At 53.2% G+C, this 18,231-nt stretch overlaps 1 protein-coding gene across 1 annotated transcript; it reads right to left on the reverse strand.

Annotated features, from left to right (window-relative positions):
* Nucleotides 1–5,729: 5,729 nt before the first annotated feature.
* Nucleotides 5,730–7,085, reverse strand: SOX3 (SRY-box transcription factor 3). Its single transcript, XM_068963012.1, has one exon. The coding sequence runs from the start codon at nucleotides 7,083–7,085 to the stop codon at nucleotides 5,730–5,732; it is 1,356 nt and encodes a 451-aa protein (XP_068819113.1).
* Nucleotides 7,086–18,231: the final 11,146 nt, after the last annotated feature.

An 18,231-nucleotide genomic window follows, 5' to 3' on the forward strand; every position in this document is an offset into this window, starting at 1 on the left:
CTGCTAAGGAAAGCGATAATCATCACTAACACATACTACACAAGACTGAGTGCCAGACACTGTGCTCAGGCTCAAAGCATCTTTTTTTTTTTTTTGAACCCTCACAACAAACCAGAGACATTATTGTTCCCACTTGAAGCTCCATGTAAATGGTGTCCTCAAGAGCCTACAGCTAGTAAGGGATGGAGCCAAGGTGACAGGTTCATTCTTGATGATTTCCACAGGCTTGCACTCATCCTGTTAGTTTCAAGTCCTCAGAGCCCCTATTCCTTAAACACACAGTAAACACTCCACATGTATTTTTGAGGGCCTAATATGGAATAGGCATTGTGCTCGGTATTCGTGAACAAACCAGGCACTGTCTTTGCCCTCAAGGAACTTACAGACTAGGAGTGAGACCAGCGATTGGCAGGATCACGCAAATAAATGTAAAATGACCACTGGTATCAGGGCTAGGAAGAGGGTCCAGTGTTGTGAGAGTTTAAAACAGGACACCTGTCTTGTTCTGGAGGAGAGCTTCATGGACACCTTCACCAGAAGAGATGTTTGAGCTGAGACCTTGCAGACAACATTGGACCATTTGAGGGAAGAGCTTGGGGCAGAACATTCCAGGAAGAAGGAACAGCACATTCAAAAGCACTGGGGTAGGGAAGAATTTATGTACTTTTGCTAGTAGATTTTTTTAATCATCAAGAAATCTGTGCTTGATATGGAGATTTGGGGGAATCTTGCCGATGCAAGATGAAATGTGCACTGTGCATAGTAAGGGCTTCCCTGGTGGCTCATACAGTAAAGAATCTGCTTGCAGTATGGGAGACCTGGGTTCGATCCCTGGGTTGGGAAGATCCCCTGGAGGAGGGCATGGCAACCCACTCCAGTATTCCTGCCTCGAGAATCCCCATGGGCAGAGGAATTGGGCGAGCTACAGTCCGTGGGGTCGCAAAAAGTCGGACACGACTGAGAGACTAAGCACAGCACAGTGCATAATAATCTGTATCTGGGAAAATTACTGGACTTCAAATTTTATTTAGATATGAAACCATCCAGAACCATGATTTATTTAACAAACATTTCTCAGGGGGATCCTGAGGTGGGAGTGGGGGAGGTGGGGGTTGGAGGAGAGAGGCATAGAAGGACACAGCATTGATCAGACAATAAGAAGTCACCAGAAGGTTATGAAGAAAGGAAGTGACACTGATAGGATTTCTGTTTGAAAAGTCGACGGGATAGTCCGGGGAGAGTGGATTGGTGAGGAGCACAGTGGATGCAGGGAAAACAGGTAGGAGGCCATGGCAGTGATGGTGGTGTGGGTGAAGATGGCAGTGACGGGGAGAAGGGACACAACGAACCGTGTTTGTTCATTCGGCTGTGTGGGTGTGAGTTGGGTGCTCATCTAGTCCCTCCTCTCCTGGCCCAGGACACATCCCGGGGGCTTGCTCCGAACCCCGCCTCCCAAGAGGGCAGTGAGTTGCAGGCTCCTGGGTTTGTGCACTTTCTGGTTCCTCAATGGCCCCTGCTTCCCGCGGTCCAAGCTGTTCAGCTTGGCTCCCAAGGAGGTCTTTTTCTCCAGTGAGTGGGTCCGAAGAATGACAGAGCCGTCACTAATCTGCTCCTGCTCCCGCTGACTGATGAGGGCGCTTGGCAGGGGGTTGCTCTGCTGTGTTCTCTGCAGCCCCCAACCTGGAGGAGAGCTGGGGAATTACTGCTGCTGGGGCTCCTGACCCCCCTTACCCCAAACAAATGAAGGGAAAGCTTGAACTTTCTTCTTCCACAAGGAGAAACACTTCTGTATTTGTGACTGGGAGAAAATATATTTTAAAGCTGATTTTTCTGATGATAGCAGGGATATAGTCCTATCAGAGAAAATTGAAGTACGAATAAATAGAAGGAAGACTAACCAGTATTCATATTAGTACCCTGCATTTTTGTATGTTTTCCGACTCATATATACTTCAATAGGTCACACGTACTGGATATACTTTTGCACGTCTTGCTCTTTTAGATCTGTTTTAAGCATTTTCTTGTGTCATTGTGATCTCTCCCAGCACAATTTTTAATATCTGCAAAGTAGTATTTTTCGGGAAAAGGTATTTTACATAACCTTTTCCTATCTGTTGAACAGTTGGGTTAGGTATAACTTTTACTATCGCAAGCAGGTCTGTGATGAACGTCTTTGTTTATAAATCTATACCTGCGTTTTGGATGCCCTCTCCCCCTGTAGATTTCTAGACAGGAGATTAATGAGGGGAGAGATACAGACAAGCCAGGAAAGAACATCTTCATGTAGGATGCTGCTGCTGCTACTGCTAAGTCGCTTCAGTCGTGTCTGACTCTGTGCGACCCCAGAGACGGCAGCCCACCAGGCTCCCCTGTTCCTGGGATAATTCCCATCAAAAGATAACTCTGCTCCTGTCAGGAGACGCTAAAGATGGACTGTGTTTCTCCCTCTGTAAGGACCCGATGCGGCCATCACTTCACCATTCGCCAAGCATTGGCCACTAGGTGTCTGTATGTCAGGAATTACATCTTTTCTATAGAGACCCCACTAGATTAAGGGCTTGAGAGGCAGCTGGAGCTGGAATTTCATCAGTTGCTCTCCATCTTGTGGCAGAGTCAGGCGTCCACCAGGCCTGGGAGTCCAGTTCCGCGGTGCAGCCAGAGACCAGCTAGGCAACCTTGAGCGCTGTCACTTCCCCTGCAGGGGCCAGTTTTCTCATGTGTAAAACAAGCCCCCAAAGGCAGGAGTTGGGGCTTGACCAGACTTTGTTATTGTTGCCATTTCAGCCTCAGAACCCTTATTTCAAATGAAATTTGACCAGAACCCTAAGCTAGAAAACAGATTGCGGGGCAACTGTCCCCATAGACGTGGGGGAGCCGTGGAAGAGGCGGGGGCGGGGGTGGGGGTTGCGCTAGTCTGGAAACTCTGGCCCAGGGGATGGAAGTTGCACTCCGGTGCAGTTCTCTTCCCTGTGGCTGAAGTTAAAAAACAATTATCTTTCATCTATATTTAAATCCTCCGATGTGCTGATTGATGAAATCCTTTCTCTTAAAAGCAATTTGGAAATCGGACAAAGTAGAGCACAAAGCCGTGGATGTTTAGAGAGGGGGGGCCAGTAGCGTGTGAGACCGGTTGAAAGGGTGACCCTGGCACTTCTAAGAAGGCAGCAGCACAATGGACTCTTGGAAAGAAGCGGTGTCAATTTATTCCCGCGTTGGCACCGCCCACTCAGTGGGGCGGAATTGCTTGTTTTCAACCCTCCCTTGCCCGGAATCTTTCAGACCAAACTTGGGTCCACAATTGGTAGCAATTTGAACCCAGAGTAACCGACGGACAGGTATTTTTACGGACGCCCAAACACTGTGAAAGATACGAATAGGGGTTGGATATGACCAGAGAGTTGCCTCCCGCCCCCTCTCCCCGCTGGACGCGGATCGCGGGTGGCGGGGAACCTGGTAGCCTGGGACCCTGCTCTCCAGTCACGGCAGCAAGACTGGCAGCGCCAACCCGCTTGGCGGGGCCCGGGATCCGTGGGACGGGAAGGGGAGCGAGCGGTAGTGAGGCCTCGCCACACCGGACGCAGCAGGCGCCCGGGAGGAGCACCGGGTGGAGGGCGATGAGCCGGGGTCGGTGCATCACGACCAGGAGCCCTCCCACCCCGTGAGGTACCGTCGGGGGAGGCCAGTGCCAGCGCCTGCGAGGGAGGGGTTGTGCCGCCTTCCAGGGAGACCCGACCTTTCTCCAAGAGGCGTGGTGAGCTTAAGTCTCCGGGATCCGCAGTGAGGTGTAAAAAGCGGGCACGACCCCCGAAGCCGCAGAAAGCCCCCGCCCCTCCTCCACCCCACCCCCCACCCCCCCACCCCCCGCGAAGCCCGCCCCGGCTCGCAGGTGAATGGTCAGCCCGCACAAAGGAAGCCGGCTGGAAATGTGGAATTCAGACCAATTTAACGGGAGTTCCTGTCGCCCCGAGTCCAGCAGACCTCAAGCAAAGAAACCTGTGGTCAGGAGTGGAAGAGGATAAAACACAGTTCACCAGGCCGCGCTTACTGGAAAGCCCGAGTTTAGTTATTCTGGGATAGCGAGGTAACAGGATTAGAGGGATTAAGGAAATCACCTCAAACAGATGAGGAGGGGGTAAAAAAACACTGGTTCTATTTGTTTTCTTCCTAGGTAGGCCTCAAACAGATTCACTGGGGCCGAGTGGCCAGGAGCGAAACCAAAGGCCTTTCGGGGGGCACAGTGGAAACCCCAAGGGTCAGGGATGGAGGCAGAGTGGGGGGAGGGAGGGAGTCGAAAACTAGCTAGAGGCTCGGGTTGAGAGGGAGCCTCTTCTAAAAAACCAGTCAGTGGGCCGGAGTGACAAGTCAAAAAGAGAAAGCCATCGGAGGAGTCTCAGAGATCTTTGCAAAAATCTAAGGTGGACTGTTGAAAACCACACCTTCCAGCGTTGAACGCTGGCTCCGCCGCTTCAGCCAACCTCGGTTGAAATGTACTCGTTTCCTGCTAGGGAGTCCTGAACTATTTCTGTTTAATAGGCTGAGATTTCTGAAGGGTTTTCGTTTTGTAAATCATTTGGCTTGACTCTAGTGTCTTCCCGCCCCAGTGCACAAAGGTAAATGTGCCCCCTTTCGGGGCCAGTTTCCGCGGCCGCCCCTCCCCGCCCCGCGTGGCCGCTGCCGCCGCCGCGATCAACAAGTGCGTGGCCGCGGGGTGCTAGCCTCCGCCTGAGTGTGCTCGCTCCCGGAAAGACAAATCGCTTTCTCCTTGGAGTTTCAGTTGAAAATACCGGGAGACGCCGTGTTTGCGATCACCAGTAGTTACAGAAGAAACCGTTCCAGATCACGCTCGCCTCCCCCCAGGCCCCCCACCCCCGGCCCCGGGACCCGACCACGGTCGCAGTACCGAGGACTGGTTCCCTCCCTAACCCGCACCTAAAGTTTCAGGCCCGCAAAATTACCAGGACTCCATGATGTTGGTTATAAAATTTATTGATCTCTCATTTAGGAACTGAGTAAAACCTTGAAAACCCTGAAACAAAATAGCCCCTTAGCCCTACCACCCAAACGAAATCCACATACATTAGCGCGACGACATATCAAACAGATCACGGCAGAAATCACCAACTCAACAGCTTAAATGCGGACTGGACAGAAAGCTGTCCCGCGGCCAGGGGCGGCGAGGCGGGAGACACACGCACACCTGGCTATAAATTAACATCGGCCTTGGCTGCCGCGCCGCGGCGGTCAGTTCCCACCCCCCCACCCCGAGCCCACGAGGAAAACAGATGCAACGCGACTGGGGGAGGAGGCGTTGCAGTTCTCAGGCCAGCCTCACCCAAGTCCGTTTGCCCCACTCACTCACTCCTCGGCTAACAACAAACTAACGCGACAACATTTTCAAACGCAACAGAAAAACCCAGTAACCCAGGAGGAGGAGGTGGAGGTGGGGGGAGGCTTTTTCTTGGCAAACAACACAGCGGATTCCCAGCCTACAGAAGGGGAAGGGAGGGAAGGCGGCGAGGGGACGGCGAGCTCGAGAAAGTCCCATTTCCGCCGCTCCGGACTCCTTTCAGCTTTCGTACAAACCCCGACAGCTACAGCCAAACTTTCCGTCCTCCCCATCATCGGAACAAGGCAACAGTCCCAGGCAAGCAAAGCTAAACAACAAGGCGTCCCCACTCGGGGGTGCAGGGGCGGGGTGGGGCGGAGGAGCGGCGAGCGCCGGCGGGCGCTCAGATGTGGGTCAGTGGCACCGTGCCGTTGACGGCAGTCCCGGCGCCCTGGTAGTGCTGGTGCACGCTGTGCAGGCGGCCGCCCGGCAGCGGCGAGGCGGCGTCTGCCGCGTCCCCGCCGGGCGGCAGGTACATGCTGATCATGTCGCGCAGGTCGCCGAGGCACGCGCGCTGCGAGTGCGACGCGATGGCGGGCGGCGGCGAGCTGGGCTCCGTCTTCACCACCGTGCCCATGGGGCCCAGGCTCATGGCGGCAGCGGCGGCGGCGGCCGCCGCGGGCTGCTGCCCGTAGGCTGCGGCGGCGGCGGCGGCGGCGGAGGGCGCCATGCTCCCGTAGCCCGAGGCGGCCGCGGCGGCGGCCGCGGCGTTCATGTAGCTCTGGGCGCCGGGCGGCATCATGGGGCTGTACTGCAGGCCGGCCATGTCGTAGCGGTGCATCTGCGGCAGCGCGGGCGGCGGCGGCGGGCTGCTCATGGTCGCGGGCGGCGCGTAGCCCAGCTGCTCCTGCACCAGCGAGTACGCGCCGTTGGCCCAGCCGTTCACGTGTGTGTACGTGTCCAGGCGCTGGCCCACGCCCACCGGGCTGCTGGCGGCCGCGGCGGCAGCGGCGGCGGCCGCGGCGGCCGCGGCGCCGGGGGGCAGCAGGCCGCCAGGCAGGGAGTACTTGTCTTTCTTGAGCAGCGTCTTGGTCTTGCGGCGCGGCCGGTACTTGTAGTCCGGGTACTCTTTCATATGCACCGCGCGCAGCCGCTTGGCCTCGTCGATGAACGGCCGCTTCTCGGCGTCCGTCAGCAGTTTCCAATCGGCGCCCAAGCGCTTACTGATCTCGGAGTTGTGCATCTTGGGGTTCTCCAAGGCCATCTTGCGCCGCTGCCCGCGGGACCACACCATGAAGGCATTCATGGGCCGCTTCACGCGGTCCTGATCGCTGCCCCCGCCGCCGCCGCCGCCGCCCCCGCCGCCGCCCCCGGCACTCGCGCCCCCGCTGCTTCCGCCGCCTGCGTTCGCGCCGCCGCCGGCGTTCGCACTACTCTTGCCTGCGCCGCCCGGGGCTGCCGGGCCGCCCGCGCCTGCCGCTGGGGTGGGTGGCCCCACGGGATTCTTGAGTTCAGTCTCCAGCAGGCTGTACATGGCCGGGGCGGGAAGAAGGTGCGCCAGGGTGGCGGGAGGAGAAGGCGCTCCCGGCGCTGGAGCGGCCACGGTAAAAAGGCCCGGGGACTCCGTCGGAGGGGCGCTTGGGGGCCGCTGGCCCCGCGGGTCGGGCGGGAAGGGCAGGCTGGCCGCAGTGGTCCGCGCCAAGTCAGCGGGACCCAGCAGGCTGCTGGCACCTGATGCGTGGTCTCGGGCAGGTCGCATTCGCAGTCTGGTCGGGCGCTCGCCGGGCCTCTTATATACCTGCTCGGATCCCCCGGGGTTGGGGCTCGGTCCGCCCCTCGCCACCCGGAGGCCCGGTGATTGACAGGCTTACAGTGATGCGCCCTGGCCAATCATCACGGAGCCCTTGTTCGGCCAGGCTGGAAAAAAAAAAAAGTTCGGGGAGTCCTTTCGTTCACCCCCACGCCTCTCTGAGGCCTGGTGACGTGTTGAGAGTTATTCAGAAGGCGGGAGTCCCGGACAGCCGCTCAGGGACCACCAATTAGGGTCTCAAAAAGTTTGAAAGAACGAAACTCGAGGAGGTGACGGAGGGGGGAGGGGGGCGCGAGCGGGTTTGGGGGGAGGGGGCAGGGGGCGCCCCACAGGGTTCCGAAAACAACTGTGTCAAGGCCGGGGGGCGTCCGGTCCCGGGGCCACCCTGCACAGCTTCCCGCTGTCTGCGCGGAGGTACTCCGACCGCTTCTGCTGCCAGCGCTAAGGGACACAGGACATGGCCAGCTACCCAGGCGGCCTTGGAGACTCGGGGCGCAGTGGAGGTACTCCGGTGCTGGGCTCCGAGAAGCCCTCCCTGGAATCGGCCCCGTTTCGGTAGGACACTCCGCCGGGAAGCCCCGGGCCAGCGCGCCCAGCGCTGAGCGGGGGTCAGGGAGCAGGGCTCGGGAGACAGGCTTCGGGACCGCGGGGCGCACTGGGGCTGCGAGCTTTCGGTGGATTGCCCGGCGCCCGGGCCGGGCCGAGACGCTCCCATGCGGTGGTGCGGGGAGTGCTTGGGGAGGGGGGCGGAGGAGTGAACCGGCCTCAGCTCTCTTCTCCCGGCCCCCGTTTAGCGGCCCCTTTTTGTCTCTGCTCTCTGGCCATTTCGGTTTTTCCAGTCCGATGCCCCTGAGGGGGAGGGTCGGGCCCCTTGGAAAATCCGTTTTCATGGCAACACAGAGCCTCTCTAAGTGAAAGAAAAGTTTCTTGAAGGGGGGGGATGGTGGCCCGAGAGGAGCCGAGGCCGTCCTGGGGCGCCCCCTCCACCGGCCGCGCACCTGCCGGGACCACTGAGCGCTGTTCTCGCCGCGCAGCCGCGCCGCCTCCCCGGGGAGCAGGCGCTGCTAACGGATGCCGTCCTCCTCCTGCTTTTTTTTTTTTTTTTAAATAGCCTTCCCGACCGGAGCCTCGAGACTCGGAGCGCCACATTCAACCGCTTGTCGGGGTTATCTGCCGAAGAATAGCGGCGCGGGGAAGCCCGGCAGCGGGTAGCTGGCACCCCGACTATAGCCGCCTCCAGCCCAAGCTAGTGGCTCAGCGTTTGCAACTCCCGGAGACGCCCGAGGCGACCGGTGGGAAGGAAAAGCCAACCCCGGGCAGAGGTGGCAGAGACTGAAATAAGTGTTCCCGCTGTGTGGCCCACCAACCCCCCCTAGCCTCGTGGAAAGATGTGGAACCCAAAGAAAGGCATATATCCTAAGTGTGAGAAAAAAAAAAACAAAAACCAGCTCCAAGCCGAGGTTTTTAGCTCCTTATAATGCAAGACCCAGCGGTCCTGGGAAGCCTGTGTGTCAGGAGCTTGCTTCCCCGTTTCTTGCACAAATTATAAAGTAACCCGCTGTGACTTGGGGGACGCAGAGCAGGCCAACCCGCCCTGGGGCCCGCGGACCGCTACCACCAGAATCCTGGCTCCCAGCAGCAACGTCTCCTGGAAGTTTGGGGTCTCGAAACCCGCCTCTTAAGTTTGGGTTCCACTTGGTTCTGTTGCTCTTCTGGGCGGAAGGAAGCGAACGTATACAGTCAAGGGCTGCTGCGATCGTTTGAATGGTTCTACGCATTTAGGGTTTTGAAGTAAACTATGTGGAATGGTTCTGTGTATGAGTCGTGTGTGTGTGTGCGCGTGTGTGCACGCCCGCGCACGCGCGCATGGGTATGTGCACTTAAGTTGACATGGACTGGAAGGCATGTTTCAGAAAACAGAAGTGATTCGACAGTCTCCACCTGCAACTGTTTTCTTGCCAGACTGGGTGACACAGACAAAATTTCCTGGGCAAACCCACCTTCTCCCCAAGAAGTCAGTGTGCAGTAGCCCTGCCCTTCTGGCCGCCTTTCCAGAAGCTCTCTCAGGTTCTCTGGGCCTCTGAGGCTGTTGCTAAGTGAAGCGCGTTTTAGGAAACTACCCAACCGACGCGCAGCCTGGCGTCCAGTAGCCTGACACATGTCAGGATTCTTTCCAAGTTTTAGGACCCAAGTAAGCCGTTGTGGTGACAGCGCCTGGGCTGCCTACTTGCCTAGGCAAGGGGTGCGGTGCCCGGCCGGCGCTTCTCGCCGCAGCAGGTTATCTGGGGGAACTAGTCACTGCTCCCAGCTGTTTGTCACTTGCTCACACCCATCCCGCGGTTTAGGTAAGCTCCTTCTCACATTAAGGTCCTTCTTCCAGATTTATGGCAATCTTGCTAGGATCAGACACCCTCTCCCACACTCCTGGCTTCCCTCGGAGGTGACGATTAAACCGATCTCTGTGCCTGGTAGCTCTGGGGTGGTCTGCCCAGCCCCAAGTCAAGTGTCACGCCGACGTACCTTCGAAACATTTGAGAGGACACGTTCTCAGCCCATACTACCAGTTCAGTAATCAAGCGAGATTACCATCATGGGGGTGGGGAGATGGAGGGAAGGCAGAAGGAAACAGTTCTCTTAGCAGTACCGGCGCAGGCACCGGCCAAGCGACGACTTTCCTTGCGGGTCGGGAGAAGCTTCACGGCAGGTACTACCGCCCGAGGGTGCTCGGTACAGGCGCTGCCCGCGGGGAAGCTAGACGTCCGGTAGAGCCCCAACAGGTGTCTCCGACCCGCACCTGCACCCCGCGAGGAAAGCAGAGGGACACAGCGTGATTCGGGAAGAGTCCCTTCCACTCTTTGCTGGAGGAGAGCGTGTTCGGTAGCTCTCTCTCCCTCGGGGCCTCCGGGAGCCCTTTGGCGGCAAACAGAGCCCCCCGGACGGCGGGTAGGGAACTCGGCCAAGCACGCCGTCCCCATTCTCCCCACCCTCTGGAGAGAGCTCTGGCTTTCTCGGACTGGGGCTGGGCCTGGGGATTCCAGGACCCAGGGCGTGGCAACAGCGCCGTTTGTTGGCTTCGGTTGGAAACTTCACCTATAGGCGCCCCTTCTCTCCCTACGGGGCTTCGAGGTCGCCCCAACCCTCCAAGGAGAGGCAGCTGCATCGCTGCGGGCAGAAGTGGGACTCTCCTTAGAGGGCTGGTGATGGCAAAACTCGGGGGGTGGGGTAGGCTCTAGTGTGGGTGGCCCTGCAGGCTCCGGGTGCCTAGGGCGTTTCCAACTCTGCCTTCCTGCGGTTTGCGGAAATCCAGTGTCCCAGGAGCGTCGTATCTGCAAAGTGAACTCCTTAGCACTTGGCCTGAGAGCTACTAGTCGAGCAGGGGAGGGGCTGTCCCAGGGCTCGCGCGGGGGTGCCCCCGTGGAACCCTGCTCCGCCACTGCTCAAGGCGGGCTTTTTTCCCCGAATCTTCGGCTCAATTAGGACCCCGCCTCTTAGAAGAGGTGCTCTTTGCGTGCTGGGTGGGATGGAATGGGTGTGTATCAGTGTCCGCTCCGGGAGCTGCGGCCTGACAATAGAGTCAAGTGTTCGCCTTTTTTCAAGTGCAGTCGAGCCCAGCGAGGGGTCCAGCTTTGAGGAAGTGCGAAAAACTTATCCCGAAGACCTCAGAGAAGCTCTGCTTGCCAGCAAGGGGTGGGGGAAGTTTGCCGGTCTAGAGACAGTCTTTTTTCTTATTTCTTCCTGGAGAACAACCCTTCATTATTTACTCTGGCTCCTGGCCAAGAGGGTGTATTTAGGCCCCAGATCGAGGGCCTTGACCACGAAATCCGGAGCTTAGGTCTGTTGTAGAATCATCTCCCGCAAAAGGTCGCAAAGGTCACCAGATCTCCAACGAGGCTGGAAGAGACAGCCTAGCACCTCGCAGCTGTCGAGGTCTCAGTCTGATACCCGCAGCACCTCTCATCCCCCACCCACCCCCCTGCAGCTCCCAATAAAGCTCTCGTCCTTCAGAATCTGGGAAGGAGCTGACGGTCCTAGGCTGGCGGTGCAGTTTGCAGTAATAGCCTAGTTGACGCTCTCCAAGGAAAGCTTACTAGGAGCCACCAAGGTGTGCGGTGACACGGTCCTCAGGGTACCAAAAAGTCTCCAGTGGGCGGGCCAACTGTATTCTATCGCACTTTGATGTAGCCCTTTTTAGGAGTGAGGGTGTACTTTTTAAAGAGTTTCCGAATTGGCTTCCCTGAGTTAGCTGAGCTGCGGTCGGTGGGTACGGGGAATCCCCTTGGCCCAGACCTTGGCGCTCAGTTGCAGAGTCCTGTCCACCTGCAGGGTGTGACGACGAGGATGCCAGCCGTTTTCACTAGGTGTCGAGCCACTGCCAGGAATTTGGCAAGCTCTACCTTCAGCGCCCTCTCTGCCGACCTCAAAACGCGAGCACTGCCAAACGCCACCCGAATACAGCCACCTCCCCCGCGGGAAAGGAGGATCTGCTCGGGAACTGGGTCCCACTGGCGGAGCGTCTTCCGAGTCACTGTAGTCGATCTGCCGGCCTCGCCCCCGACCCCTACACGCGCTCAGCCCTCTGAGCTGCGGGGACCCGCCCCCCGCGGAGCAGCCTCCCGGCACCCAGCACCCTACCCTGCCCTCCCGCTGGGCCAGTCAGCCTTCCTTCCTTCTGTGGCTGCAAAGGCACGGCCCTCTCCGGCGGCGAGGTGGCCTGCCAGAAATCGGGCCTGGGGAAACAATAAAAAAATCGTTATCTGTGCGGAACGTGGCTGGAGTTATTCCACTTCCCCGTATCTCATCTACACGCTTATTGAGACCTGGGGGGAGGAGGTGGTGGCGCGGCTCCATCGAGCGGGCGGTGCTTCCCGGGGAAGGATGCCCGTCTGGTCACGGGACCTCCCGGCACCTCCCGTGGGACCCGGCCGGCCCGTCGGCCCCAGCCCTAGGGGGCGCGGGATAGCGGGGCTGGGGGCTGGGGAGAGCGCGCCCTGGAGCAAAATTTAAATCTCAAGGCAGCAGACAGCTGTTTTCCTTCCCCCCACCGCCTTTTCCTTTTCTTTTTCGCCTTTTCACTTTCTTTCAAGAGAGGGGAGAGCTGTGGAATTCGATGCGCGGAATCTCTCCGTTCTCTTCCCCTGCCTTGCCGGCCGTCATTGCTTTTCTTGGCACTAAACCTCGGCCGCACACCTACTATGGGCTACCCGGTGCTGCCTGGCGCGGGAGCAGACCACCGCCCCCCCCCCCCACTTCCGCGTCCTTCAGCCGAGAGAGGCGGCGGCCCGGGGGAGCGCCCGGAGGGCTGGGGACCGCGGCGCGCCCCGGCCGCCGAGGGCCACGCTCGTCCCACCCCGCGCGCGCTTTCCCCTCCGCGGCGCGGAGCCGCGTGGCCCGAGCGGCTGAGACGCAGAAACGCCCGTGGGCCGGGAGCTCTGGCGCCGTCGTCCGAGTGGCGGGCGAGCGAGGCTCCGGGGCGGCTGCTGGCGACGGAGAGCCGGGCGGAGGACGCGCGGTCCGGGAACGGCGAGCGGGCCGCCGCCTGCCAGGTACGGAGGCCGCCGAGCCTCGAGCCGCCCCGTTGACGCGCGGGTTGGCTGTCAGACGGTGCGACAGGGCGAGGTCTGCGGCGAGGCCCGGCCGCGCCGGCGTTTTGGCGCCCCGGTTGCGGTCATCCCGATTCCATTTCTCGGGAAAGCGTCGCCGGGTTACGACCCCGAGGCTGGGCAAAGGTGATGTTTGTGTCATTAACACCGTCTCCCCTCGTTTCCCAACATCTTTCTTCCCCCAGCCCAGCCGGGCTCGCATTTGAACAAGCAACGGGCCGAACGTCGCGATAACCCTTCCTAATGGGAAAAAAACTGCCCCTTTTGTGGAATGGTTTCTTTACAAAGCCAACAACCAACCTTATTTTCTAGTTCCAATGGCTATCCCTTTATGAGTTATATTATTAAAGAAATCCGATACTAATTGTGCCGATTTAACTTGTTAATTAGTTGCAAATAAACTATTCATTAGTGGTAAAATAAAATAAAACCCATGTGCCTAGATATCATTCCACATTCACATATTGTAGTGTCTGCATAGCATAGGCATACTAAATTAAGTTCCTAAAAGGTTTCTCCTCAGGATAAATAATTAAAATATATTCTACTTTAATTGACATTATAGAGGACATAAATGAGCTTTTCCTTTTAGAAAGAAATAGCCATTTCTAAATAAAGCTTGCAGTCTGGAGAATGGCGGCTTCAGCCAAATGAATAGTCATTACTACCTTTTCAACGACGTGGGCCTTTTGATCAGAAAAGAAATTAGCTCTAAAAAACAGACAATGGAAGCCTGCCCTGCAATAGGAAGAAAATTAGACGGCCAAGGCTCTTCACAACACCTATTTCTATAAACCATAGAGCTCCTTGCTTTTCAATTACAGCTGTTCATTTCATATAAGGAAAGGGGAAAAACAGGCCTCTAATGTAAACTCGCTTTCACCATAAAGCCTTGCTCCTGGCATGCAGCCAGGCTACCTACTTACTATTGTTTTTAGTCCTCTCATCAATTAGCTAATACTATATATTTTAAATGACTCTGAGGGTATTCACAGACTCTCTTCCCTCTTCCCCACCCAGACAAAACCCAAGCTGGACTCCCATGAAAGGGCTACCATTCGGTGCACAGACACTTAAATGTATAAAGTTTAATGTTTTTATTGTTCCTCAAAGAAAAACCATATTGAAAACCCTGCTTTGTTTTTTTTCCCTATATTTCTTAGCCCATTATTGAAAGACCCAAACGAGGTGATGACAGGGGAGGGACATAAATGAGCAGCTTTCAGTATTGTTTCTAATTGTTCACAGAGCTAAATCCATCTCCAGATCATTTTTCTGTGCCCTGTAGACCATAATTTGGTTTATACATCTTTGTGTTTTTAAAATATGCATCTTGAAATTTGCCAACCCCATTGGTTTGGTGTCATTAGATATAATTTCATTTAAAAAATTATGACGTCTTCACCATTTGGGTGAAATTATCTAGTCGGCAGGAAGAAAAAAATCCCATTTGTAGGATGTGCTACAAAATAAAATCTTCAACATACATAAACCAAAAATATGAGAAAAATATTTGGTAATAATACCAAAGAGTCTTAATAAGCCTTTGGCTGCATGTTCTAGAAACATCAAAGCAGAGTCATGGGTTGGGAAGGCTTTGCTTCCCTTGAAAGTAAAATACTTATCATCTGATCTTTGTGAATCACTATGTAAATTCTCTGGAGAACTAAATAATAGGGCAATACTATAGGGTTAGTCTGGGAACTTGCAGATTTGTGTTGTGTTCATAAAAGGACTTAAAATTATTTTTAAAAATTCAAAGAGGATTGATTTGCTCACAGTAAAACTAAAGAAATGTTTTTTACCTAACTATAAAATCATTTAAATAAAATAACACAATAACCATGAACTTGTCCGTGAAGGATGTCATTCCCTTTATCCTTTAAACAACCTAGAGATAATCTGCCAATGTAGAAGGAAGGAATGGGCAAGAGTAGAGCCACTAGGATGATTATTCAAAGTGTTTCCAAAGAGCAACTACAAAAAATGGTACCCAAATGGTTTATGCTCCTGTTTCCTTGTATTCCTTATTGAGTATGCTTCTATTCAATGGTTTTCTACCATATTTTTTGTATCAAGTAAATTATTTATTATGTTTGCTTTGACTCTTGAGCATTTACTTCTTTGCTACTTTGTTCAAATGGATGTCAGAATAGAGTTACCAAAAGCATTTTGCCAAGGAGCACAGAGTTGCCATGTCATTGAGAAGATCCCCTGGAGGAGCAAATGGCGGCCCACTCCAGTATTCTTGCCTGGGAAATCCCATGGACAGAGGAGCCTGGCTGGCTACAGTCCATGGGAGCACAAAGAGTCAGATACAACTGAGCCATTGAGCATGCACGCATGCATGCTGAAGAAGGGACTCTTTCTTGGCCATAAAGTCCCTTGAATCCATGAGACCATGAGATGGTGTCTGTTTTCAGAAAGAATTCCACAGGTTGGAAATCATCAACTTGCCAAGGAGAGGTTTCGTGGCAGAGGTCAGCAATGTGTGATCACAGATCGGTAACTGAAAGTTGTCTAGACCGAGAGCTGCATGATTATTTTGATGGGTCCAACTCTATATTACAGCACTTGGCTTTCATTTTGAAGAAAGATTCAGGTGTGTGATGTTGTGGGCAGTTGAGCTGAAGTTTGGGGGAAAGTACAAAAACTGTCTGCAGAGAGGCCTGAAGGTTTAACTTCAGCAGCTTTGGAATGGGACAATATATTCAGAAGGGGAATATAGAAAGAAATGTTTCTCTGGATGTTGACATGAGGTGGAGCCTGGGTGTTTATACTTTTCTGAATGAGTTCAGCAGGTTGTTTGTTTGTTTGTTTGTTTTGAGAGATAATTGACATATTAGTTTCACTGTACATGATTTATTAAATATTTATGTGTATTCAAAAATGATCACTGCAGTAAGTTCAGTTAATATCCATGCCCATACATAGGTACTTTTTTTTTCTTGTGATGGGGACTTTTAGGATCTATTCTCAGCAACTTTCAAATACACAATACAGTATTAACTATAGCGGGCACATTTATTATTCTTCCCGAACTTCAGTTGTCTCATTTGAAAGAAGTGGGTAGTCAGGCCTTCTTCAGTGGCTTAGGGTAGAGATTCAGTGAGATAATACAACTGAAAGCATCTGGCATTCTGTCTAGCACAGAGCACCCTCAATTAAGAGTTATTTTGTTTTTCAACTGGGCTTTCTTATTCCTGTGAAACAGGATTGAAAATTCCTCTAGTGTGGGGGAGAGGGGCCCATGTCACTTTTCTTCCCCCTTACATGGCTATGCACAGATGTTTCTGGAATGAATCATAGTCCTTGAGGAAGTCCTCTTTGAATGAGAGGAAAAAAATGAACTAATTACTCCATGGTTCCAATTCGGCATCTCAGTCTCCCACATTCAGCCCATCACTTGAGATTGTTTCCGTCAGGGCCGTCTAGAGAGCACTCACTGACATGAGGGGGGCTTTGGTTTGTGACAGAGGGGCCTCTTGTGTTTAATTCTGAGATAACATAAAATATCCTTAATAGTAGAGACATGCCTCCTGTTAAAAATGTACAATTAGTGTCACATGGGTCTTACATCCTTTATTTTTGGCTAAAATGTAAGTTTTAATTTTTTTTCCTTCAGAGCTCAATAGAAAGGATATTCTTTCAACAGATTGCATCAGGAGTCGTGTTGAAGCAAGAGCCTTGTTCTGATTTCATAGCTTTTATGTTTTCTCTGAGGTCTCAGAAATAGGCACAGTCGACCAAGCCAAGGAAAGAAAAGTAGTTCTAATCACCTGCAGAGATTAGAGTCTTATCATTCCTTACAGCAGCCTCTAAAAAGACTTAGAGAATCACAAAAACCATTTTTTAAAAATAAATAAATTGGAGAGACTTCAGTTCAAACTAAGAGTAATTCTATAGTTAGTCTGTGGCATTTGTTGCATTTGAAGAAATAGATCTGGCATGAAACCTTGATTGACTCCTAGTTACAACTTTTGCTGAAAGACTAGGGAGGGCTCTGCTGGATAAAAGTACAGCCCAGAGGAAAGGTCAAGAGCCCAGACCTGGTTTGAATCCTGCTCTGGCCCTTACTAGAAGTTACCTAACTTCTCTGAGCTTCAGTTTCATCTATAAAAGTGGGAATTGATTATACACCTTAAGATGATTGGGGAAAATAAACAAGATTATGTAAGTAAAGTACCAAACTCAGTGTGGACTCAGTAGATGCTAGTTTATCATCATCACAGCAATCTTATGAGCTATATACACAGATAGGGACAAACTTACTTATATTTTAACAGATGAGGAAATGGGCTTAGAAGGATTGGTGTCCTGTTCAAAATGGCAGAGCGTATTGTGACCAAAAGCAGCCATAGAAAGGACCCCTCCTGACTCCTTGTCTATTTACGTATCCACCAAATTATAGTTTGCTTGCACTTTGTCAATGAGTATTATTTTCATTAAAATGCAAAGCCTACAGTGCTGTTGTACCATATTAAGAAGGATATCATTTCTTCCTATATTTAAGTATATTTAAGTAAAGCCCCTCCTGATGCCCAGATGTCTTAGTGAACAGTGACAAATGGTAGAGGAAGAATGAAGAGGGACTCTACCTGCCCTAGGTTGTTCCTGCAGAGGAGGGCTTCAGAGAGACACCACCAGTTCTCAAACTACTCAAATTAGAAACATTAAAACTGACACTGAGTCAGATTCAGGATTAAATAGATAAACCATTATGCCAGTGTGAGCTTCTCAGAGAGTACACCCTAATCTCTCATGGCGACACCTATTTCCCTTCATGCTTAGGAGTCAAAACAATTCTGTGTTTTGTTAGTCAGCCCTGTCAGGTAGGCCTCACATTGAAAGCCATACCAAAGCAGTCTGATGATACAGCATCCGACTCACCAGCAGTGACCTCCCACTTTGCCCAGGGTTCAAGTTAATCTCTTGGCTTATGTCATACACATTCAAAGGTAGGTTTGCCAGAGGTTCCAGAAAATTGTAATGATGGTGATCACTATAGGTTGACACTGTACATGGTCTTTACAGATGTTATGGTATTTGTTTAATCCTAGCAACCTGTTTAAGGCTACCTTACAGAGTAACAAAGCTTTGAGATTTTATCTCTATCTTGAAATGATGGGCTTTTTCCACCACACTGCCCTAGGAGGGCCTGATTCCCTTACTGTGTGATTTTAGACAAAGAATATCCTCCCTGGATCTCATTTGCCCCATGTGAGGAATGCGGGCATTGGACTAGATGCTCTCTCAGGGCCCTTTCCCTTGAAAGATTTTGAAGATTCCAAAACTTTCCATGTGATGCCATTTTTAATAGTAAGCAAATGGAAGTGGTCTTGGATTTTCTTCTGAAATGGCAGTTCTCTCAGATGTACTAGTTAGAGCCATCAGCTCCACCACCTCTGACAGCAAGCAAATTCTTGGAGAAGCAGAACCAAGCTGAGGAAGCTAGGTTCCAGAGCTTTATCCACAAGAGAAGGCATCCCCATCTG

The sequence above is a fragment of the Capricornis sumatraensis genome, chromosome X (assembly GCF_032405125.1).
Source record: "Capricornis sumatraensis isolate serow.1 chromosome X, serow.2, whole genome shotgun sequence".
Classification (NCBI taxonomy): domain Eukaryota; kingdom Metazoa; phylum Chordata; class Mammalia; order Artiodactyla; family Bovidae; genus Capricornis; species Capricornis sumatraensis.

Bases quoted from the DNA above. Each gene is read 5' to 3' on its own strand.
- SOX3 (XM_068963012.1), bottom strand. From the start codon at position 7,085: ATGCGACCTGCCCGAGACCACGCATCAGGTGCCAGCAGCCTGCTGGGT.